The following is a 26,788-nucleotide window of genomic DNA, read 5'->3' on the forward strand; positions in this document are numbered from 1 at the left end:
CAAAACTAGAGCCAATCCTCCGAGCACAAGGGCGACCTAACTGGTGGACTTATACAAGGGGTGACGTGCATAACAGCCCGGACCAAAGAGTGTGAAGTAATCGACCTTTGGAAGCAAGGCCGAGATCGGATCCTTGATATAACTTAAGGCTAGCTCCGTCTCCTTTCCAAATGTAGGAAGGCAGGAATTTTACCTTTGACAAACTTCCACGGATGCCACCATCTGGTTTCACACCAGGAACATGGGCCTTCCAGACCGTAGGCTATCTGGTCCTGGAGGCCAGCTCTCTTGTATGAATCAAGGGAATTGCCGCTGATTCTGAAAGCCCCGATCCTCGAGAATGTGGTCTATAATAGCCAGACCATTAATTCACCTGTTGCAAGGCAGAATGTAATACCCCCTGCAAAGTAGGCCTGGACAAGATGTAAGGGACTGTGGGTCCTCTACTACCCCCTTACTGTTCCTGCACCGAGAGGTCGTCAGGGTTATGCCGGAGTAATCAGGCCAGCTTCCGTTCTCCTCTAAATGTTGCATAGAAGCCACAAAAGTCGCGGCACTGGGGGGAGAGACACAACCAGTGACAACTGGTCCCCCCCCTCGGATTAAAAACACATCTGCCCCACATGCGGGTGGATCCTTTATCCTTGACCCCAAGCTGTTCAATCTCTTGTTGAGCCTGGACGCCAATACATCTTATGTACAGGGTACTATTTCTGTGACATTTGGTCAGGAAAACAGTCGGGGTGTAGAGGTCATTCTCCCGGAGACACTTGTTGACGGCTCCAGCGAATCGCCTGCCAATTCTGCATTTCATGAAATGACGAATGCCAATAGGCAAGGCACAAGCTCCTCCTTGGTAAATTAAGTAAATCACTAGTATGGCATAGTCCGATTGTACTCTGACAGAACCAACCTGCCACCTGAACGTTCAGGCCCCTAAGCCAGATGCTCCATCGGTAGCTCTAGCTGACAGATAAGGCTCCCTTGGAGCTTGACTACTTCCCCTGGGCCATGGTCTCTTCCTGACCTGGCAAACCCTTTTAGTTAAGAATCACCAAGAGGAATTCCAGCATATCTCTGGGACCGGGTTCTTTGGATAATGCTAGGTCAAGATCCACTCTTTCTAGGCCGACAAAATACTGTTTATAACAGCCCTGAATAAAAGTTAGTATAGGGAACTGTCTTGAATGAAGCCAGCATCTTCCCTAGTGCCTTAATCAAAAGGCCAAAAGTAAGGAACTGTTCCTTGCCGTGACCACATAGACCAGTTTTCTTATAGCGATGGTCTTGTCTGAGGCCAAAAAAAAACCTCTCCTTTTTGGACTGTGCCAAACATACCCAGCTTCTTGTCAAATGAAAGAATGTATCTTTAGAGTTCCAGATACTTGACCATGCTGGACACCCTTAGGTCCAGCCATGCTACTGACTGACCCAACAGCAGGAGTTTGCTTCGGTATGCCATTACTGCTATACCCTGGGCCTACAGACCTGCTAGAGGCGGGCCCTAGCACCCTGACAACCCAGGCACGGAGGCTAACCCAAAAGGGCAAGACCACCAACTGGAGATAGTGCTGTTCCCCTGCGAAACGCAGACAACCTCTGCAGACCCAAGTAAATAAACACATATGCAACTGGCTCCCCATGTGTGTATGTGGCAAGTGTTAAAGCCATATGCCTCAATAGAAGTGTGTGTACATGGCAGCGTGTGTTCCTGGAAGCATGAATTCATATAAATATGTTTTAAGAAAAACATGCATATAGCATGTGTGCTCTGGAACAAGCATCTTGCAAGCAAGCATGCAATATAAACGTGTTATGCAACAATGTGCAACATGAACCCATGCAGACACGTATTTCTATGCAAACACAAGGAATCCTGTATTGCTTAATTAGGCCGCCATGTACAACTTTAAAGTAATCATGCATCCTTATGCGATTCAGCATCTTCCATGCGATCAACATCTTATGCATTTTAAGCACTACTGTGCGGACAAGAACCCTTGTGTGACCAAGGACTCTTGTGTGACCAAGCACCCCTGTGCGATCCAGCATCCTTATGCACTCAAGCATCTTAATGCGACTTTAGGCATTTCTGTGAAACAAGCCTCTCTATGTGATCAAGTATCCTTGGGTAATCCAGGACGCTGTTGATCCGACAACCATGTGTGATCCAGCTTATTTTTGCATTCAAGCATCTTTAAGCGATCTTTAGGCATTCTTGTAGAAACAAGCCTCTCTGTGCGACCAAAATATCCTCGAGTAATCAAGGACTTGGGTGATCGGGTAATCATGTGTGATTCAGCATTTTTATGCCTTCAAGCCTCTTTATGCGATTCTAGGCATTTCTGTGGAAACAAGCCTCTTTGTGTGACCAAATATTCTTGGGGAATCAAGGACTTGGGTGATCAGGTAATCATGTGTGATTCCAGCATTTTTATGCATACAAGCATCTTTATGCGAACTTAGGCACTTCTGTGGAAACAAGCCTCTCTGTGTGACCAAATATCCTTGGGTAATCCAGGACGCAGATGATCAGGTAACCATGTGTGATGCAGCATCTTTTTTGCATCCAAGCAACTTTATGCGATTTTAGGCATTTCTGTGGAAACAAACCACTTCTGTGTGACCAAACATCCTTGGGTAATCAAGGATTTGGGTGATCAGGTAACCATGTGTGTGTGATCCAGCATTTTTATACATACAAACGTCTTTATGCGATTTTAGGCCTTTCTGTGGAAACAAGTCTCTCTGTGTGACCCAATATCCTTGGGTAATCCAGGACTTGAGTGATCAGGTAACTAGCATCTTTATGCACTCAAGCATTTCTATGCAACTCTAACAAACATGCAACACCATACAGACAGAAACATGTATCCTTATGCGATCCACAATAAAACATGCTTTGTTACTTGTTTTTATCCCACATGCATTCCAAACTCATGTATCTTATGCCACATGCGGACTGGTAAAAAGGAAGTTATCCTCTGTAGATGTGCGTTTCCTCAATTAAGAGACGTTAGCAATGTGTACCAGCAACTGTGCATCCCTCAGATGTGCATTTGGTTAGCCTGAAGCCGACACCAGGCTGAGGACCATATGGAGGTCTTACTAGCCACCTATAGGAAAACCTCTCTTTACACTCTAAGGAGAAGATAGAGGCTTTGGCCGAGTAGGCAGAGGGAAATTATATGCAGCATGAATCTCTGAAAAGACTGCAGGTGCAATCAGAACCTGTAGGGCTATTGATAGCTTCTCCTCGTTAGGCTGCAGCTCCTGTCTCCTGTCCTCTGACAGTGAACCTTCATCCCCAGCTCTTCTAATCCCTTTGTTTAAGGATTAAAGCAGGAAAAGGGACACACCCTGCTTTTTTTTTTTTTGCTTCTTGTGAGGATGCTGCGAACATAGCAGTTAACCTCTTGTAGGACAACAAATGTGATGCAAAAAACAAAACACATGCAGAGTGGCTGCAATGTTGGGGGAGGCTGCATTGATTGCCTGACAGGTCTGATGGCTCAATCTGTGAGCTGTCTCTACAGGGGAGAATAAGGGGCCACCAGGTTCAGGTGGCGATTCCTTTTTATATTCCTACCCCTGACCTTATTCAATGGGGAGACCAAAGTCCTAAGCTAAAAGCAGAGGAGCTTAACCCAGGTGCATCAACAGCTGAACATAGTCTGGCAGCAACAATGCCTGCTAATCTGCACAGCTAGATGCGGAGTAGGCGTCTTAGAAGAATCTGTATCCAACTCACACAAGGTGCTTGCGTTTGTGTCCCCCTAGCTTTACAGAGCTCTGACGTCTGGGCCTTTTTGAAGAGCCCTCTCTGCGACTGCACTGAGCCGGTGAGCACGTGCGACATGGTAGAGCCTGAAGCTGAGGAAGTGGGACGCACAATAGACCAGCTAACACTTAAGCTTCCGTCTTTGGAAAGCATGGTAAGCGAAAACATCAGGCATGTCTTTTACTGCCCATAGTAGTGGAAAAACAGATAAGACTTGCAGCTACTCATGGAAGACAATGCTTTGCATAGGATTAAGGGCATTTTTTTTTTTTTTTTTTTTTTATGTACCAGCCCCTTCAAGGGGAGATATATGGGTACTACAGCCATCCTGTCTGAACAGACATAGTGGCCCAGGCTACATGCCGGCTAGGGGAGGTATATTGGTGCCCTGAGCCATCCCGTCTCAAAAGACATTGTGGTTTACATTGCCCAGGCATAAAAACATAATATAGGCGAGACCCATAGTCCCCTACAGAAGACCTACTGTCGAACCAAGTCCCGTAGGTCCCTCTCTTACCTTTCCACGCTGCAGGGTATTGCCAAGCAAGAGGCCCAATCTTCCCCCTTCACCGTGGGTATAGTCCTAGACCTTCAGGGACCGGGGTCCATGGCAGGAACACCACACCCCTGGACCTATATAGCACCCTGGCAGCAGAAAAAACATTTGGTCCTTAGAAGGCACAAAGTTCTGGAACCCAGGATCCAGCCCTCCGCAGAGAGGCATTATAGGCTAAACCTCGTTCTTCGTACCGAGGCCCGGGTACCGTCCACTTTGGCTATGAAGCACCTTGGACGGATCCGGATTTATGGAGGCTTTTTACATCCAGCATGGATCCCTCCAGTGGAGCTCCTAAGAGCACATGTTAACTCGTGACCAACACCTTAGACACTGATGAAAAAACTGAGGAACTCCCAGTAGGGGAGGGGTTATATAGGGAGGGAACTTCCTGTTTAATTGATTACACCAGTGTCCATCACCTGAAGGTAGACTCTATAACCCACATAGTAATGAATATGCAGCTCTGTGTCCCGTGATGTACGATAAAGAAATGTCATTGTTACATAGTCTTAAAAAGCGTAGATGGGTATTAAAACAAACCATCACTGGCCTCTGCAGCTGCAGGCATAGTGGAGAAAATTCTCAAAATTGACATCAGAAGCATTAAAGTCCTTCTCTAAGCCAGCTCGGCTCACCCTGCTCCTCGCTCAGTAGGGAACTGACAGCTTTCCAATCTGTTATGTGTATACAGAGCAAGACCTCTGATTGGGAAGCTAGGTCTGATGAGATGCTGAGACAACTTGAACAGCTTCTGCATTGAACTTTGAGGATAAATTGCTCCACAGCGCCAGCAGCCGCAAAGGTCAGGGAAAGTTTTTTTTTTTTACATAAAAAAAAAACAAAAAACACCACAAACTACAAAACAAAAGGATTTTTTTTATTGCAGAAGAAACATACAATGGGGTTGATTTACTAAAACTGTAGAGAGCAAAATCAGGTGCAGCTCTGCACAGAAACCAATCAGCTTCCATTTTTTTTTTAAAAAAAAAGCTAAATTAAACAAGCTTAAGTTGGAAGCTGATGGGCTACCATGCACAGTTGCACCAGGTTTTGCACTGTCCAGTTTTAGTAAACCAACCCTAATGTCTCTTCTGAAATAAAGACTTCTTACCTTATTGTCCGTAATCTTCCTTAAAGGGGTTGTAAAGGTAAATGTTTTTTCACCTTAATGCATACTATGCATTAAGGTGAAAAAACATCTTAATGCCCAACCACCCCCCCCCCCCCGAACCCCCGTTTTACTTACCTGACCCCTCGAAAGTCCCACGCGCGTCCACGTGATCCTCTTCGGTTCCCAGCCTGACTGTTGATTGGCTAGGCTGGATGGATTGATAGCAGCGCAGCCATTGGCTGGCGCTGCTGTCAATCACAGCGGATGACGCGGGGCACCGGGGGGCGGGGCCGAGTTATACAGTTGGCGGCTATGCCCGCCGCTGTATCACGGGAGCGCGCTCGCAAAAGCTTTCCACCATGCTCGCTCGCTCGCATGCATGAAGGTAGAAAGCTTTTGCGAGGAGGAGCCGAGACAGACGCCGAGGGACCCCAGAAGACAGGGTTAGGGGACACACTGTGCAAAACGAGCTGCACAGTGGAGGTAAGTATAACATGTTTGTTATTTTTTTTTTTTTAAGTGTTTGCCTTTAGTGGTCCTTTAATGTGCACACACAGCTGTACATTCAGAATTAAGTGTACAATCCTGAAATCTGTGAGGGGTAGGGATGAATGAACTCCTGTGCACATGCATAGGAGCTGCATCATCCCAGCTGGCAAATCTTAATGGCTGAATTTGCCGAACACAGAAGAAGCTGGGTAGAAGATGTCAACGCAGGGGAGGGGACATAAAGATATTTCATCACTGAAGAGGTGGCTCGCAGCAGGGGTCCAGTCCGATGCGTCCCTGTTCTCCGTTTCAGGGATGACTTTTTGCCCGAATTTGGCCCTGAAACGGAGCCAAAAAACGCACGGCCACAACAGAGATATGTGAACCGGCTCCATAGAGAGTCGGTCACAATCTCCTGTAATTGGATGCGGGGAAACCCACATCCAATTCGTATAGGTGTGAACCCAGCCTTAAAAGGTAATTTACTGCTTAAGTGTGTAAATACTTCAATGTTCATAGCTTAGAGCAGAAAAGTGTTGTTACTGCGCTGGTCTAAATATATGATGTCTCAAAATAATTAACCCTTAAACTCAAAAGAGTAAAAATACTCATATGTGATAATATAGTGCTGACTCCAGTACAGTGATGTACGTGATAGGTCACTATGAAAATAACAATAACCAGCTCTCGTGAACGTGTAATGCTTGTAATGCATGTAATTGTGTAATGCTGTGTGCCTCTACTGTGCCATGAAACTTAAAATGAATAAATAAATGACGATACCAAAAGATGTAAATGAAAAATCAATAACCAGCGCTCTAGAGCATGTACATTGTACGCAGTGCTATAAATAACTACTTTGCCTGCAAACAGATATAAATATAAAATATAAATAGATATGTAAATAAATAAATATATAAATATATATAAAGTGCAAAATCATAACATATGTGCAAAAAGTGTGTTTCAAAGTTCATGTGCATTCATATTGTAACACATCCCAAATGGCGTGGGTGAACACAACTTCACAGTTATAGTCCAAACAGGAGGTAATATGGTGATAAATCCTGGTGCTATGTCTCATGCATACAGGGTGCTGCTATTTCTTCCACCCGACAGAAATGAGTGCTACCACCACCACCTGCTGAAATGCAAACTCACCAGACCCCAGCTGGTAATAGGCCAAAAAACGTATTCCGTTATAGTCGATGGATATGTCCTCACAAGGTGTTCCTCAATGCCTCAAAAAAAAACAAGGGGCTCATCATGGTGTAGTACGTATAAAAGGTTTTGTTTATTTAAAAAATATAAAAACAAACTACTCACAAGGGAGGTGCTTTAAGACCAGCACCTGGTGTCTTTGGTAGTATCAGTCTTTAGACAGCCACTCACCAGCTTGTCGTTCGGGTGCGTAACTGACTCCTGCTACACTTGTGGTCCCACAGGTCAAAATGCACTCCCTCTTGCACTGTCCACCTAGCTTCTACGCGTTTAGCAGATTTGCGTCTTCAGGAAAGCTGGTGGATGTTATTAGTGTTACCGTATTTATACCCTGTGCCTAATTGCATGCACTAGCGAAACCGAAAGTGGTTTCGCCACCATCTTGGCTGTACCGGAAGTTCCCCTGGCCGCCATCTTAGCTACTGTATGCTGGCCAGTAGTGCCTACAATCTTATGTTCATTACAAGGGACAAAGTGGGTATGTCCACTGGTGCGATGGCTGTGCGCCATAGTCCCCCTCCCTTGCTGACGCAACACTGCCGCCAATGTCACTAATTGCATGTAATCGCGAAACCGGAAGTGGTTTCGCCACCATCTTGGCTGTACCGGAAGTTCCCCGGCCGCCATCTTAGCTGCTGTATGCTGGCCAGTAGTACCTACGATCTTGTGCTCATTTCATGGGGCAAAGTGGGTATTTCTACTGGTGCGACTGCTACGCGCCATCGCGTCACAGTCCCCCCCCCCGCTAACGCAACACCACCGCCAATGTCACCCGTTTTCTTTACCTTCCTTACTTCCAGTCTAAACCGGAAGTATGGAGGAACCGGATGTACTCGCGCCGCCATTTTGGTGTCTGGCATATGCTATGTGTGGTGTGGGATGTTTGGTTTCCTTGCTAATTTCACAGGAAGTGCCCAGTCGGCCATATTAGACCCTGTAGATAGCCCTCACTTGCTGTGTACGTCTGTGCCTGACGCTGCCATAGGCACCTTACAAATACACATCAACAATTCCTATATATTTCATTTCTTTAATGCCCTAAACTGTCAAACTACCTTAATGATGTAGTTTAAACTAAAATGCAGGGATTAATAATTAAAAACATTGGGTCTATATTAGATAGACCATTTAGTCTTTAGTGTTCCAATTTTTGCAATAAAGACACTATCATTAAAAATAAATAAATAAATTAAATCATTAAATTAAAAATTGAATTAAATTCTATGGGTACATTAATATTCCGGAAGCGTATGAGTGATGTAGATTTGGAAGCCAGGTGTAACAGAAATGAGTGTAGATACATACTCAGATTAATTTGTATATATACCTATACTAATAATCTTCCAAAAAACAATTAACATCTAGTTCTACATTCATCCCTTTTGGTTTGAGTGTATCCATTTTAAAAATCCATTCTGTTTCATTACGTGAGACTTCCCTGCGTATATATTTAAATTTCTCCAGTTTTGTTCTATTTCATCAATGGCGTAAATTTTTAATTTACTAGGATCTTTATTGTGTTTTTGCCTAAAATGCAACGAAACACTGTGGTGAATGAACTCCTTTTTTATATTTCTAATATGCTCGCCCATGCGTATTGACAGTTTCCTAGTGGTTCTACCCACAAACTGCAATCCACACTCGCACTCCAGCATGTAGGCGACATGCGTGCTGCTGCACGTGATGAGTTTCTCTATTTTAAATTATTTTTTGTTTGTGTGGGATTGGAAATGGCTGACCTTCCTAGGCCCTTTTGTGATGCGGTATGGTTTGCACTTCCCGCATCTGTAAAAATCTTTCTGGTCAAAGAAAGTGGTAATTTTCTTGGGTGGATCCGGTACGTTTTTTACTAAGGTGTCCCTGATTCTTCTAGCTCTCCTATATATGAATTTCGGCTTGGCAGGTAGAATTCTATTGAAATCTGCATCTCCCTTGATGATGGCCCAGTATTTGGTGATAATCTTTTCAACCGCTAGGTAGTCCGCACTGAAACCCGTCACAAAGGTGACATCATTTTTCTCTGGCGGTTTGCATTCCTTATCCTTCAGCATATCGATACGGTTCATGGAGTCTACTTCTGATCTTGCTTGCTCCAACCTATTTCTCTCATATCCTTTCTCAACAAATCTGTCGATGAGGATGTTGGTCTGCAGCTGGTAATCTTCTGTAGAGTTACAATTACGTTTAATTCGGATAAACTGCCCCTTTGGTACAGCACGTTTCCACTGGGGATGGTGGCAGCTGCCATACGGGATGTACCCGTTGCGGTCCGTTTCCTTGAAGTGTGTTCTCGTGTGGAGTTCTTTCTCATTTTTGAATATTTCCAAGTCCAAAAACTGTATGACTTCAGGTTGGATGTTGATGGTAAATTTGATTCCATAGTCATTGTGATTGATATGCTCAATGAAGCCTTTCAATTGCTCATAGCTCCCCTCCCACACAATCAAGATGTCATAAAGCACCTCCCTTGTGAGTAGTTTGTTTTTATATTTTTTAAATAAACAAAACCTTTTATACGTACTTCACCATGATGAGCCCGTTGGTTTTTTTGAGGCATTGAGGAACACCTTGTGAGGACATATCCTTAGTAAAAAACGTACCGGATCCACCCAAGAAAATTACTTCTTTGACCAGAAGGGTTTTTACAGATGTGGGAAGTGCAAACCATGCCGCATCACAAAAGGGCCTAGGAAGGTCAGCCATTTCCAATCCCACACAAACAAAAAATAATTCAAAATAGAGAAACTCATCACGTGCAGCAGCACACATGTCACCTACGTGCTGGAGTGCGAGTGTGGATTGCAGTATGTGGGTAGAACCACTAGGAAACTGTCAATACGCATGGGCGAGCATATTAGAAATATAAAAAAGGGGTTCATTCACCACAGTGTTTCGTTGCATTTTAGGCAAAAACACAATAAAGATCCTAGTAAATTAAAAATTTACGCCATTGATGAAATAGAACAAAACTGGAGAAATTTAAATATGCGCAGGGAAGTCTCACGTAATGAAACAGAATGGATTTTTAAAATGGATACACTCAAACCAAAAGGGATGAATGTAGAACTAGATGTTAATTGTTTTTTGGAGGATTACTAGTATAGGTATATATACAAATTAATCTGAGTATGTATCTACACTCATTTCTGTTACACCTGGCTTCCAAATCTACATCACTCATACGCTTCCGGAATATTAATGTACCCATAGAATTAATTTAATTCAATTTGTAATTTTATTTTTAATGATAGTGTCTTTATTGCAAAAATTGGAACACTAAATACTAAATGGTCTATCTAATATAGACCCAATGTTTTTAATTAATTAATCCCTGCATTTTAGTTTAAACTACATCATTAAGGTAGTTTGACAGTTTAGGGCATTAAAGAAATGAAATATATAGGAATTGTTGATGTGTATTTGTAAGGTGCCTATGGCAGCGTCAGGCACAGACGTACACAGCAAGTGAGGGCTATCTACAGGGTCTAATATGGCCGACTGGGCACTTCCTGTGAAATTAGCAAGGAAACCAAACATCCCACACCACACATAGCATATGCCAGACACCAAAATGGCGGCGCGAGTACATCCGGTTCCTTCGTACTTCCGGTTTAGACTGGAAGTAAGGGAGGCAAAGAAAACGGGTGACATTGGCGGCGGTGTTGCGTTAGCGAGGGGGGGGGGGACTGTGACGCGATGGCGCGTAGCAGTCGCACCAGTAGAAATACCCACTTTGCCCCATGAAATGAGCACAAGATCGTAGGTACTACTGGCCAGCATACAGCAGCTAAGATGGCGGCCGGGGAACTTCCGGTACAGCCAAGATGGCGGTGAAAGCACTTCCGGTTTCGCTATTACATGCAATTAGTGACATTGGTGGCGGTGTTGCATCAGCAAGGTTGGGGGACTGTGGTGCGATGGCGCTCAGCAATCGCACCAGTAGACATACCCACTTTGTCCCTTGTAATGAACATAAGATTGTAGGCACTACTGGCCAGCATACAGTAGCTAAGATGGCGGCCGGGGAACTTCCGGTACAGCCAAGATGGCGGCGAAACCACTTTCGGTTTCGCTAGTGCATGCAATTAGGCACAGGGTATAAATACAGTAACACTAATAACATCCACCAGCTTTCCTGAAGACGCAAATCTGCGAAATGCGTAGAAGCTAGGTGGACAGCGCAAGAGGGTGCATTTTGACCTGTGGGACCACAAGTGTAGCAGGAGTCAGGTACGCACCCGAACGACAAGCTGGTGAGCGGCTGTCTAAAGACTGATACTGCCAAAGACACCAGGTGCTGGTCTTAAAGCACCTCCCTTGTGAGTAGTTTGTTTTTATATTTTTTAAATAAACAAAACCTTTTATACGTACTACACCATGATGAGCCCCTTGTTTTTTTTTGAGGCATTGAGGAACACCTTGTGAGGACATATCCATCGACTATAACGGAATACGTTTTTTGGCCTATTACCAGCTGGGGTCTGGTGAGTTTGCATTTCAGCAGGTGGTGGTGGTAGCACTCATTTCTGTCGGGTGGAAGAAATAGCAGCACCCTGTATGCATGAGATATATGACAAGGGTTTATCACCATATTACCTCCTGTTTGGACTATAACTGTGAAGTTGTGTTCACCCACGCCATTTGGGATGTGTTACAATATGAATGCACATGAACTTTGAAACACACTTTTTGCACATATGTTATGATTTTGCACTTTATATTTATATATTTATTTATTTACATATCTATTTATATTTTATATTTATATCTATATCTGTTTGCAGGCAAAGTAGTTGTTTATAGCACTGCGTACAATGTACATGCTCTAGAGAGCTGGATATTGATTTTTCATTTACATCTTTTGGTATCGTCATTTATTTATTCATTTTAAGTTTCATGGCACAGTAGAGGCACACAGCATTACGCAAGTGTACACGTTCACGAGAGCTGGTTATTGTTATTTTCATAGTGACCTATCACGTACATCACTGTACTGGAGTCAGCACTATATTATCACATATGAGTATTTTTTACTCTTTTGAGTTTAAGGGGTTAATTATTTTGAGACATCATATATTTAGACCAGCGCAGTAACAACACTTTTCTGCTCTTTTACCTAAACCTCTTTGAAGGTCTACACAGTACTGCAGCAGGCCAATATAATACAATTCATAATCTATTCGTTTGCGCCGGTGACAACCACCACTTTTTTTCAATGTTCATAGCTTGCCCACAAGTTCCCTTTAAAATATGGTAAAATATCAGTTCACCAAGCTGTACGAGATATTATAACCAAGTTTACAATTTTTTGTCATCAAAATGTTCGATTATTGTCCCTAAATATTAGATATAATCTGGCTTTATTTGCATTTTTTATTTTTTTTGCAATATCAACATTTAACCTTGCAAAAAGTTTACTTTAAGTGGCTTAATTTTCTCTTCTCTTTATCATGTCAATGAGCCTGACAGTGAATATCAATAATGTAACAAGAAATAAAATACATGCTGTGAATAAAACTGACTGCGTAAGCTGTGTGAGTGGATAGAAGGAATAATAAAGAATCACATTTTTTTTTAAAACATTTACTTGTGGAGAATCAAAACACATGCACCTGGATGTTTGTGAAACTGCTTCATAAATAGACCTCTAGGTCATGGCTGTCATGGCCGACATTGTGATTACATGATTGGGAGCCACTCTGATCGGTTTCTGATCTTTAACCACTTAAGGACAGAAGGTGTTTTTCAGATTCGGCGTTTACAAGACTAAAACTGTTTTTTTTGCTAGAAAATTACTTAAAGCCCCCAAAAATTATATATATTTTTTTTTTTTAACACCCTAGAGAATAAAATGGTGGTCATTGCAATACTTTTTGTCACACCGTATTTGCGCAGCGGTCTTACAAGCGCACTTTTTTTGGAAAAAAATCACTTTTTTTAATTAAAAAATAAGACCACAATAAATTTGGCCCAATTTTTTTATATATTGTGAAAGATAATGTTCCGCCGAGTAAAATGATACCCAACATGTCACGCTTAAAAATTGCGCCCGCTCGTGGCGTCAAACTTTTACCCATACAAATCTCGATAGGCAACGTTTAAAAAATTCTATAGGTTGCATTTTTTGAGCTACAGGAGTAGGTCTAGAGCTAGAATTATTGCTCTCGCTCTAACGATCGCGGCGATACCTTACTTGTGTGGTTTGAACACAGTTTTCATATGCGGGCGCTACTCGCGTATGCGTTCGCTTCTGCGCGCGAGCTCGTCGGGACGGGGCGCTTTAAAACAATTTTTTTTTGTTTTCTTATTTATTATTCTTGATTTTATAATTTTTTACACTGAAATAATAAATAAAATTATATATATATATATATATATATATATATATATATATATATATATATATATATATATATATATATATATATATATATATATATATATATATATATATATATATATATATATATATATATATATATATATATATATATATATATATATATATATATATATATATATATATATATATATATATATATATATATATATATATATATCACTTTTATTCCTATTACAAGGAATGTAAACATCCCTTGTAATAGAAAAAAGCATGACAGGTCCTCTTAAATATGAGATATGGGGTCATATCTCATATTTAGACTTAAATGCAAGAAAAAAAAAAAGGAAAATTTGTCATTTAAAAAAATGACAACAAAATAAAAGACGCTGGGTGGGACTGACGTTTTGACGTCACTTCCGCCCAGCAAAGCTATGAGGACGGGTGGGGGCCATCTTGCCCTCACTCGAGTCCTCACTGAAGAGCCAGCAGCATCCGATCTCCTCCGTCGCTCCGGTAAGCGGCGGAGGGCGCGGAAGAGCGGCGGGAGGTGGGGGGCCCTCTCCCGCCACCGATAACGGCGATCTCGCGGCGAATCCGCCGCGGAGACCGCCGTTATCGTTTACACGCCCGCCCACAGAAGAGATAGATACCTCGGTTGTGGCAGCAGCTGCGTTAAGTGGTTAAGGACCAGAGCTGGCCGGATATGACAGCAGCCATGCGCATTGTGAATAAGCAATGTAGGTTTACAGTATATACCATAAGCATGGGGCATTGTGCACAGAAACACTAATCTACAGATTGTGGAAAGGAAGGTGCAATATCAAATCTGTGATGTTTATATAAAACTTACCTGTACACGACCTACATGTAATCCAACCAAAAAATAATCATTCTTCCCAGCTGCCAGAAACAGTAGCCCATCTGCCTTGCTGGTTCGGAACCGCAACTGAAGAGATATCTTCGAGAACGATTCCACCTTCTTCAATTCAACATAACTTTCACCATAAAAAGAAGCTATGAAGAAGGAGAAAATGGACAGTCAATCAAAATACAAAGAACACCAGAGGCACATGCTCAAGATTCAGTAGAAATTAAACAAAAGCTGCAGGAGCATTGTAATCACAGATGAGTTCCAGAGCTCATTAGGAAAAAACTCTAGGAACGAATCAAGATCTGTGCATTCTGTCCGTTATTAAAAACGTCAAGTTTGTTTTATTTCTACACCATGGGGAAGTACTGTTTGACCTTACATTGTGGAGGTCAGACAGAGGTAAGAGGCTTTATTGAGAGGTAGTGGTGGAACACACATTTTTTTTTGGAATATGCACAGCATGCATGTTTGCAAATGGATGCATGTGTTCTCACAATAAGAACACATCATTTATAAAGACAATTGGGGACTGTGTTTTTGAGAATCTGAGTTTCATATCGATTATTTATTTATTCATTTAGTGCTTATTCATATTTTATGTATTGTTGATGTTGTTTGTTGCACACACGGGAGATTTGGGGGAATATTGTATTTTGGTGATTTGGCACAGTAAGATCATATTACTAGTATTTACTTGTTGCGCTGTACTTTGGAGGTAAAAAAATTTATATATATATATATATATATATATATATATATATATATATATATATATATATATATATACACATACATACATACATACACACATATATACATAAACACACACACACACACACACACACACACAGTTTTTGTTTTATCCAGCTGTATTTACTAGTGTGCCTTATAACATCCAATTGAAAGATAAACACCAACATGCCAGAAAAAAAAATAAAAAAAAAGTATTCAAAAACAAAATCACTAAGTTGGAAAAACAGATTTGTGGACTGCAGTCTTCAAGCAACTGCACAGATTTTCAATTGGGTTTGAGTCTGGGCTCTAACTAGGCCATGCAAAGACATTCACCTTTTTCTCCTTCAACCACTGTGTGGTCATTTTTGCTGTGGGTCATCGTCATGTTGGAATGTAAACCTTCTTCCCATTGTCAACTTTCTGGCAGAGGGCAGCAGATTTTCCTCAAGAATTTTATGGTATTTTGCCCCATCCATTTTCCTTCTATTCTTACAAGTGTTCCAGTCCCTGCTGCCAGACATATCGTTTGGTGTTGAGCCCAAATAATTACATGTTTGTCTCATCTGACCATAACACCTTTTTCCATGTGGCCTCACCCCTGCTCCTCCCTCCTTTCAGAAAAATGACCGCATCTCTACCCTCATTGTCTACAACCCAGAAATTCGGGAAATGGCGCAGATAGTCCTGGTATAGTAGCATTTGCGGTGGCAGAGCAGAGTAGGACTGGCTAAAGATCGATTACTTTGATGCAGTTGGCCAGCTTAAACATGTATTGCAATATGTGTGAACTAAATATACCTATTTTTTTTATTGCAGAGCTTGCTAGTGAGAGTATAGCAGTGTGCATCCAGTATTATTTAGACGCAGGAGACTATAACAGCACCACCCTCATTGTCTACAACTCATAATTTCAGGAATGGTGTAGATCGTCCCAGACCCAGTGGTGGTGACAAGGGAGGCAGGCAAGTGTTTGAGGCTGGGGAGATGGGATGAGTTGTGGGGGGGGGGGGGGGTGCTTGGACATTGTTTTATCTCAATGCTGTGAATGCATTAAGGTAAAAATGCTTAGCCTTCATTACTAATGTAAACCATTTAAATATTCTTAACCATCAGATTTTTAGTGCAAAACCAATCCCTAAAGCTCTTCTTAAAAAAAGTTTCTCTTTTAAATTTTACCAGTACAAAATAATGGCGTTGCAAAATGACAGTCTAAAAGATGTCACAGTCCAGAGTGCAAACAAATCAGAAATAACCCAGTTACTCGTTGATGCCATAAGTTGCATAAAACTAAAAAAAAAAAAAAAAAAATGTAATCCCATTTATTTTGTAGAGAGTGAGACCAATTGAATACTAACTAAAGGCTGCTTGAGGCCGATTAGCACAAATACTCATAGGTCAAGAGGGTGTTGGTTGGGACTTTCGAGGCACTGATAGGAAACCATAAATAGGTATAAAACCAGCATCTGGTCGACTCCAGTAGTCTGCCTGCCGGCATACCTGATGGTAGACCGAAGCCGTGGCGTTGTCCGGCTGAAACCAGATCAGTCGACCACAAGGAGAAGCATAGCCTGATCGCCTAAAATAGTAGGACAATGAACAGTAGACAGCACCTGGTATTCCCAGGCGGTCTCCCACCAGGCACTAGCCAGGCCCGACCCTGGGTAGCTACAGAGACCAGACACATTCAGGGAGGTGTGGCCGTAGGTCCACGCAAGTCCAGTTTTGTGAACCCCCCAGGTTCACAACCCGTGAGCTAGCATCCGTCGTATACACCGACCACTGGAAGGAAGAAACAACTTCCCGGACCGAAGAGTTGGGGATCTCTGTCACCAATTTAGAGAGACTCTGACTAGGTGGCGCACAGGAATCTAATGATTTCAGAGACGAGAGATTTTTACCACCTGGACAGTATTTCCCCTGGAAAACCAGGGTGTGGAACTGGGCATACAGTACCGCCTTGAAGGAGGCTACCCACAGGCCCCGAACCAGCAGGCACCGGGAGAGAAGACCGATTGCGTGATGCCAATACCTTCACCGCAGACTGAAGAGTCTGCAATTTCTCCAGGGGGAAGAATGACCTTTGCCACCGAGGAGTCTGGATCAACACTAGATACTCCAACTACGACAAAATGGGCGCCAATGGGAGTTTTCAATGTAATTGAAAAGCCTCCCAAAAAATGGCGCCAGTGCCGACTGAGACCCCAGTGTAGTGGCCACAATAGGCCGCAAGCCAGACCCCAGCATGGTAAACATGGAACGGGTCAGTACTTCGGATCTTCTATCAGTCAGATCCGTACAAGCGGGGGTTCCCGCCCGGCGGTGAGGGACTACAAATGCCCTCAGCTGCTTTTCTCATTCCGCATCTCAGAAATTATCAAAGAAGGGCACAGAAGGAAAAAACCTACACAGCGGTCTGATTTGTGTGATCCAAAAAAGACCGAGCCCTCGGCGGAAACCCAGCTGCACCGAGAGTCCCTTGCAGCAGTAAAAAGCACACCCATAAATGCCTTATTCTGCTTTTTTTTTTTTTAACTAGTTACCTGGTCCATGGCTTCATAACAGAGCATTCCCCAGGGGATAACGGGGGAAGGGGGCACTCTTTTACCGCCCACCCACAGTCCACCCCCACACTGGCACAAACGTGTCCAGGACTAACAAAAACTCTGTGGGAATCCCAGGTGCCAACACCTGCTGCCACCACCACCAGCATGTGGGGAAGGACCCAGATACTGACTCCAATATTTACATAGTGTGTATTATAATATGCACACCTGTCCATACAAATAGAGAAAAGCTCCTAGAGCCCTATTCAGGGCCTCTCACCTACTTGCTGCACTGACCAGGGGTAACCAGGGGACTCCCTCAGGAGGAGACTGCCCAGCGCTGCCTGTGAGAGGAAAAGAACCGTGAGGTAACTTCTGCAGGGACCTGTGTTTAAACAGGAAAAGCCTCCTAGGGCTTTTTTATTTAAGGATAAGACACAGATACAGCATAAAAAGCAAAACCGTTACAGGTGTCACCAATCAGTCAGTGTCTGCTGAAGTATAATCATAAACATCTGTGTTCATCACAGGGCTTTTTAAAGCGGGAGTTCACCCATTTGTAAAAAAAAAAAAATTGTCTCCCCTTAGCTTCCTGCTCGTTCGGTCTAGGGGAATCGGCTATTTATTTTAAAATATGTGCAGTACTTACCCGTTTTCGAGCTGCATCTTCTTCCGTCGCTTCCGGGTATGGGTCTTCGGGAGCGGGCGTTCCTTCTTGATTGACCGCCTTCCGAGAGGCTTCCGACGGTCGCATCCATCGCGTCACTCGTAGCCGAAAGAAGCCGAACGTCGGTGCGGCTCTATACTGCGCCTGCGCACCGACGTTCGGCTTCTTTCGGAAAATCGTGACGCGATGGATGCGACCGTCGGAAGCCTCTCGGAAGCCTGTCAATCAAGAAGGAACGCCCATTCCCGAAGCCCATACCCGGAAGCGACGGAGAGGATGCATCTCGTAAACGGGTAAGTACTGCACATATTTTAAAATAAATAGCCGATTCCCCTAGTAAAAACGAGCAGGAATCTAAGGGGGAAAAGTGCCCTCTAAGGGTGAACCCCCGCTTTAACAGTGAAAAATCCCTCACAGGAAAGCCCAATACAAAAAAGAAAAAACACAGGCCAGATAACACAGTCCCCTCAGGAAGGCCCCCTCCCCCCCTGACAGCGGCAATGTTAGCAATGCAGCAAGGGAAAGGAGCAGGGAAGGGAGGAGAAGGGACCCCCGAACCCCAGGAATGCCCAGCCGTACCAACCCACCGAAGCAGGAGGGACTGTACTTGCCCGTCCAAGCGAGGACTCGCTGACACATTCCTGACAGATCTACAACCGAAATGGAGGTAGCTGTCAGCCCGGTCCACTGTGAGTGAGACAACACCACATGCCCAGTCATATGTGGACCTCGGAGCAAAGCTCACCGCCCCCCCCAGGAGTCATGGGGTATGGCGTGGCAGACCAAGCCTCTTTGCAAAGGTGTGCCCACGCTTGCTGGTCGGACTGAGTAGACTACAAGGATCTATATTATCCAGCCTGTCTCACAGCCGACAGTTGAAAGAAGATTTTTCAAGAAAAAGTAAAATAAAATAAAATTTCTCCTCAGGGCGCTGGGCCCAAAGGGAGCCATACGTCCTTCTCCTTGCTAGGCAGAACGAAACTGAGGCTGCAAGCTGCAGTGAGCAGGGTTATGTCTGGAGGGACCGCCCCCTGGGCGGGGCTGTTCAACTCTGTTAATGTAACATGTATTTAACTATTTAACATGTTTCTGCCTAGTCCTCTCCTGTAAACAGGGAACATAACCCACTTGTCAAGATTTAAGGAGCTGTGTCCGTCCATGGACGATAAGAGAAAATAAATTTGAAATAAACCTCCTGGCCTATGGGCCCGAAGGTAGCCATGTCTTCTCCTTAGCTAGGCAGAAAAAAACTGAGCTGCTGAGTGCAGGCTGAGGGGATATGGCCAGTAGGACCGGCCCCTGGGCGGGGTTGTTCAGCTCTGATGTTGTTAACACATTCTGCCTAGTCACTCCTGAATGAAGGCCAATACCCACTTTATCAAGATTAAGGTGCGGGATATCGGGGAGCCAGAGCTGGATGATCAATGGTGAAAAGCTGAACCAATCCCGGAGGAACATACACTGAATATCTACTGAGAGCAAGTTCATGTACCTATTATCAATTTTCACCGCGCGTTGTGTTGAACATTTTTTTTTCTATTGAAAAGCCTATGTCGTGCAAAACACACCCAAAAAACTCCACCTGGTGCATTAAAAATGTGCACACACAAAGAGGTGCGACAAAAAAGTGCAGACGGGTGCAACGTCAAGTGGTCCTCCTGTGAAAAAGGACCCAAACCCGTTAGGCTCCAGATGGGGACTGAGGTACTGTGGTCTGAGCAGCCGAAGCCGACACGGACCCAACTTCCTTGGAGGGTCTGCCAAAACAGAACCCTCCCAGTATTAGGTGGGGCTCCCCCGAAAGGAGACCCCATGAGAGCAGGCGAACTAAGCCAGAAGGCCATGTCCACCCACACCCAAGACGCTCAGGGCTGGCCCGAGGACCTGCACCGTACTAATCTCACAGTGAACAAATAACGTGCACAACAAAAAAAGACAAAAAGGTGACAAACATAGGCAATAAATAAAATAAAGTGGGGGAAGGGATAGTGGAGAGCAGAGTGAAGAAGTGGTCATTGTGGTGTACAATGACCAGGCCCTCCGGCCAGGAATAAAAAATTCCTCCGGTCCTAGCCAAAAGGCCCGGCCCGGGAGGCAGGTGCTAAAAAAAGCGTGTATCTGGTGCAGTGACCGTGGTATCCTTAAATAAAAGTGTTCCTCACACACAGTGATTCTCAGATACCCCTGGACTGCCACTCCAGGGGCACATGCACCATTTTTTTTTTTTTTTTTAAAAGCCTATGGCGTGTGAACACACCCAAAAAACTCCACCCGGTGCAGAAAAAACGGGGTTACTTACCGGTAACATCCCTTTTCCTGGAGTCTTTCAGGACAGGTACTGTAGAGAGACACAGGCTCCTCCCCTCACAGGAAACACCGCCTTCCAATTAAGAATTTAAGCCTCATCCTCCCTCAGCTCCTCAGTTTTTTCCAGAGTACCTCCGGCCAGCTGGGGAGACACAAGAACACGTCATAAAAGTATAAAATTACATCTTACCTGACGGCCTCGTCTGATGAGTTTCCATAATATCCCCTACAACAAAGAGGGTGGGTACCAGTGCTGTCCTGAAAGACTCCAGGAAAAGGGATGTTACCGGTAAGTAACCCCGTTTTTCCCTGTTCGTCTTTCAGGACAGGTACTGTAGAGAGGATAAGCGAGCACCTTACCCTAGGGTGGGACAACTGCTTGCAGTACTTTGCGTCCAAAAGCCTGGTCTTTGGTTGAAAGTAGGTCCAGTCTGTAATGTTTTACAAACGTTGAGAAACTAGACCATGTTGCAGCCTTGCAGATCTGCTCCGGGGAAGCACCAGCACACTCTGCTTGGGAAGTTGCTACTGCCCTGGTGGAATGAGCCTTGATACCCTGTGGAGGCTCTACTCCCCTAGAAGAATAGGCTAGAACGATGGCTGCCCTTAACCACCTGGCTATCGTGCGTCTAGAAGCCCTAGACCCTTTCTTGGACCCAGAAAACAAAACAAATAGTGAATCAGCTTTCCTGAACTGACTTGTGTAATCCAAGTATTGTAGGACACACCTCCTAACGTCTAGGTTGTGAAACTTGTGTTCCTGTTCCCTCACAGGATTTGAACAAAAAGAAGGCAATGTTATTTCTTGACTTCTGTGAAACTTAGAAGCTACCTTTGGTAGAAAAGCCGGATCTGTCTTAAAAATGATGCGATCCGGAAAAACTTGAAAAAAGGGGACCCTAATAGATAGGGCCTCGAGTTCGCTCACTCTCCTGGCAGTAGTGATCGCTACTAAAAATACTGTTTTGAGAGTGATCACTTTTAAACTACATTTGTCTAAAGGCTCAAATGGTTCTACTGTAAAGGCTTGAAGAACCAATGAGAGATCCCAAACTGGGAAGTTGGAGGTTTTAACAGGTCTCCGTCTACTCAAAGCCTTAAAAAATCTAGAGACCCAAGGGTCAAATGCTAGTTGTTTTTCAAAAAATACACTTAGCGCTGACACCTGACCCTTCAGCGTGCTAGTTGCCAACCCTTTATCAGCTCCAGCTTGAAGAAATTCTAAAACAGCCACAGCGCTTTTGACACTGAATGAGCTTTCTGCACACCAGATGTTAAACCGTTTCCACACTTTTTGGTAAATGGCTTGCGTCTCCTTCTTTCTACAGCTTAGGAGTGTTTCAACCAAGCGTTCTGAAAACCCTTTGCCCCTCAGCAGCTCTTCCTCAGAAGCCAGGCTGCCAGGTTCCATCTCTCTACCTGCGGGCAGCAGATTGGACCCTGCAAAAGGAGATCCTCCCGAATTGGTAGAATCCAAGGAGATTCTATCGATAGATTTTTTAGGATAGAGAACCATGGTCTCCTGGGCCAATGAGGTGCGATGAGAATGAGTGTTGTGTTCTCCCCCTGCAGTTTCCTCAGGACTGCTGGTATTAGAACCGGAGGGGGGAAAGCATAACACCTGGAGAACTTCCAGGTTTGGGCCAGAGCGTCCACCGCCAGAGCTCCATCCCATCTGTTTAGGGAAAAAAAGAGCCGAGTTTTGGCATTTTCTCTTGAGGCGAATAAATCCACCTCCGGAAGACCCCATCTTTGAGTGATCGCTCTGAAAACTTCCTGATTCAGAACCCAATCGCCCTCCCTCAGTTTCTTCCTGCTGAGGAAGTCTGCGACTTGATTTAATTCTCCCTTCAGATGTATGGCTGAGAGGGACAAGACATTGGCCTCCGCCCATATGAGAATAGATTTTGTCAGATCCCATAAGGACTTGCTCCTGGTGCCCCCCTGCTTGTTGACATAAGCTACTGCCGAGGAGTTGTCTGTCCTGATTCGAACATGCTGTCCCTGCAGCTCCTTCTGAAAGGCTTTGAGGGCTAACTCTATCGCTTTTAGTTCTCTCCAATTCGAAGATTTTTGCGAGTCCTCTTTTGCCCAGCGACCCTGTGTCAGAAGGGAGTCCAGGTGTGCTCCCCAACCGGAGCCACTGGCATCTGTTGTCACTGTTCTGGAGATCGGGGAGATCCAATCCAGGCCCTGTAAAAGGTTCGCCCCCTTCCTCCACCACCAAAGGGACCTCTTGATGTGAACCGGTATGGATATCAGGGAATCCAAGGATTCCTGTTTGTGGTCCCAAATGTTCAGTATGAACAGTTGTAGAGGTCGGAAATGCAGACCCGCCCACTGCACTGCAGGAAGACAAGAGGTTAATAACCCCAGAGCTGACATGACTTTCCTTATCGGAAGCTGGCCACTGCTCTGAAGAAGAGATATTACGTTGTCCACCTTCTGAACTTTTTCTATTGGGAGAAAAGTCATCTGTCTGGTTGAGTCCAGTACATATCCCAGAAAAGTGACTCTTTGGGAGGGTGTCAGGCTGGATTTTTCCAGATTGAGTAACCAACCTAGGTTTTCCAGAATCCCCTTTGCAACCTGGAGGTCCTGGGACAACCGTGTCGGGGAGTCTGCAAAAAATAGCAGATCGTCCAGATAAGCTACCACCAGGATGCCCTTGAGACGTAGAAAGGCTAGTACCTCCACCATCACTTTGGTGAATATGCGGGGGGAAGAGGAGAGCCCGAAGGGGAGTGCTTTGAATTGCAGGTGAAACATCCCCTCTCTGGACCTCACGGCCAGTCTGAGAAATCTCTGATGGCATTCCGCTATTGGGATGTGTAGGTAGGCATCCTTTAAATCTATGGATGCCATGAAGCAGTTCGGAAGGAGGAGTGTCCTCACGGAATAGATGGAATCCATCCGAAACCGTTTGTACGTGACCGAGGTGTTTAGAGGTTTTAAATTCAGTATAAGCCTGAATTTCCCTGAAGGCTTGCGGACCACAAATATGTGGGAGTAGAAGCCCTTTCCTATCTCCTCCGATGGAACCCGAACTACCACCTCCTGATTCTCCAACTCCTGAAGAGAGGAGATCAGAGCCACAGATTTCTCTTTGCATTGGGGCAAATTGGTGACTAAGAGTCTGGATGGGGGGGGACTTGAGAACTCTAGTCTGTACCCTCTCCTTATGATCCCCAGCACAAATTGGTTGCTGGTGATCGTCTCCCATTGTGGGAGAAAGGCCCCCAACCTTCCTCCCACCTTGACTCCGTCATTGAGGTTTTTGGGGCTGTTCAGGAGCACGAAAAAGTGCCCCGGCACGGCCTTTCCCTTTTGGTCCCCAAAACTTTTTCTTTCCCTCAGGTTTGGGGACTTCCACCTTCTTTTGGGTCCAGAATTTTTTCTTTGTCTGTCCCCCAAATTTTTTCTTTAAGGGGAAAGCCTTCTTCTTGTCGGCTGTACGATCTAAGACAGCCTCCAAGCCTGGCCCAAATAATAAGTCTCCTGTAAGGGGGATCCCGCACAATTTAACCTTTGAGGCGCTATCCCCCTGCCATGTCTTGAGCCAGAGAGCTCTTCTTGCAGAATTAGATAGAGCTGCAGATCTGGCAGACATGCGGATTGACTCTGCTGAGGCGTCCGCTACATATCGTACGCCACTCAGTAAAGTTGGAAAAGAGGAAAGTATAGTCTCTTTTGGCGTTCCGGCCTCAATATGTGCCTTAATTTGTAAGAGCCAATGCTCTAAATTACGGGCCACCACTGTTGCTGCCATAGCTGGCTTACGGTTCCCCTGGGAAGCATCCCAGGACTTTTTTAATAGCGAATCCATCCGCCTGTCCATGGGGTCTGAAAGGACCCCCATGTCCTCAAACGCCAAGTCCGTATGTCGGGATACCTGCGAAAAGGCGGCATCTAGTTTGGGGGATTTGTTCCACACTGAAGCCTCCTCTTCAGAAAAAGGAAACCTCCTCTTCAAAGAGTTTGAGAAGAAAGGTTTCCTCTCTGGATCCTGTCATTCTTTTTTGATGGCATTGACCAGTACTTCATGGACTGGAAAAACCCTTTTCTTTTGTTCTCCTAAACCACTGTACATCTGGTCATGGAGTGACAGTGTCTTTTTCTCCTCAACTATCCCTAAAGTAGCGTGGATAGTTTCCAATAACTCTTCCACCTCTTCAAGGGAAAGCTTGTAGCGAGAGACCTTTGAGGACCCTGCCTCTGTCTTCTCACTATCTGACTCCTCTTGGGAGCTAGAAGCGGCACTGTCTTGCTCCTCCTCAGCATCCTCTCTGATATCCGCAGGTTTCTCTCTACTCCCAGAGGGAAGAACCTCAGGATTCGGTGGAATTACCTGTTGCGCTACAGAAGGGCTGCTTTGGGGCAATTGAAAATTAGCAAAAATATCTTTAAACGATTGAAAGGTGCCAGAAAGCTCTTTCATAGAAGCTGCTAATTCAGATGCCTGCTCTGCCTCCCTTTCTTTAACCAGCCCCTCAATACATCTCCTGCAAAGTGCTTTGTTCCAACTCTCACTAAGTGAAGATCTGCAGGAAGGGCATTTCTTCCTGCTGTGGGCTGATTTTTCTGTGGATTTCTGAAAAACACAGAAGAAAGTGGAGGCTAGATTAAAAGAGAGACCAGCGCATAACACAGGTAACCACCAGGAGTGTTCTAGGACCAACCACCACCAGGGTTCCAGACACACTACACTAACAAACTCCCCGACCACCAGGAGAGAGAAAAACAAAAAAATCACCAGTGAAGCTGTACAAAATGATAAGGGAACACCACCCCAGGGTTCTCCTTACCTTAGAGTGGCTGGTGCTGTCGTCATCCGGAGGTGCACGGGAAGCCTCTGCTTCCGACATCTCGCTGAGGAATGTGGTCGCGACTGCCTGCCAAAACGCCGACCCTACGGCTGAGAAGAGAGAGGCCGCACCAGCCCAGCGTCAGGCCTTTTCACACTGCAGCGTCCGGGACCAGTGACGCGTATCCGGCGGAAGTGCCCGCCCCCCCCGGAACTGACGTCACTCGTCATCCGGTCCGGCCCAGCTCCTGGCCGACTGTGAAATCTCACAGGGAGCGTGCACCCCGCCTGCAGCGCCACCCCTGTGCGTTTAGTAAATAGGCCTCCGCGGTTGAATCCACCCCAGGAATGTCCGCGGGACGCTACACGGCGATGTCCTGGGTAAGTGACTTCCCCAGTCAACCAGGACGCCATGCATTAAAAAATAGCCCTGAGCCCAGGGAGAACAGGTCCCCCCTCTCAGGAAAACTGGCCTCAGCTTCCCCAGCTGTCTGGCCCTTGGCCCCCAGCGGTGTCTCCCCTCCGGAGGAAACACCATAAACTGAGGAGCTGAGGGAGGATGAGGCTTAAATTCTTAATTGGAAGGCGGTGTTTCCTGTGAGGGGAGGAGCCTGTGTCTCTCTACAGTACCTGTCCTGAAAGACGAACAGGGAAAAATGTGCACACACATAAAGAGTGTTCACAAAAACGTGCAGACGGGTGCAACGTCAAGTGGTCCTCCTGTGAAGAGGGACCCAAACCCTGATCCCCCGGGGCGTTAGGCTCCAGACGGGGACTGAGGTACTGTGGTCCGAGCAACCGAAGCCAACACGGACCCAACTTCCTCGGAGGGACTGCCGAAACAGAACCCTCCCAGTACTAGGTGGGGCTCCCCCGAAGGGAGACCCCATGAGAGCAGGCGAACTAAGCCAGAAGGCCATGTCCACCCACTCCCAAGACGTTCAGGGCTGGCCCGAGGACCCGCACCCTACTAATCACACAGTGACAAAACGTGCACAACAAAAAAAGACAAAAAAGTGACAAACACAGGCTTAAATAAAATAAAGTGGGGGAAGGGATAGTGGAGAGGAGAGTGAAAGAAGTGGCCATTGTGGTGAAACAATGACCAGGCCCTCCGGCCAGGAATAAAAAATTCCTCCGGTCCTAGCCAAAAGGCCCGGCCCAGGAGGCAGGTGCTAAAAAAAGCGTGTATCTGGTGCAGTGACCGTGGTATCTTAAATCAATGTGTCCCTCACACACAGTGATCTTCAGATACCCCTGGACTGCCACTCCAGGGGCACATGCACCATAGGCTTTTCGTTCCATATCCGACCCCCCAACCGGCCAGTGCAGCCCTCCACCCCTGCCAGCTAGAGAG

At 45.2% G+C, this 26,788-nt stretch overlaps 1 protein-coding gene across 1 annotated transcript in view; it reads right to left on the minus strand.

The window, feature by feature from the left end:
- LOC120928253 (chondroitin sulfate proteoglycan 4-like) overlaps positions 1-26,788 on the minus strand; it is a 99,199-nt gene that overhangs the window by 50,455 nt on the left and 21,956 nt on the right. Inside the window, exon 2 of the mRNA XM_040339359.1 lies at positions 14,355-14,518. Coding sequence (XP_040195293.1) covers positions 14,355-14,518 — 164 coding nt within the window. The remainder of the gene's footprint in view (positions 1-14,354; positions 14,519-26,788) is intronic.

This window comes from Rana temporaria, chromosome 1 (assembly GCF_905171775.1).
Source record: "Rana temporaria chromosome 1, aRanTem1.1, whole genome shotgun sequence".
Classification (NCBI taxonomy): domain Eukaryota; kingdom Metazoa; phylum Chordata; class Amphibia; order Anura; family Ranidae; genus Rana; species Rana temporaria.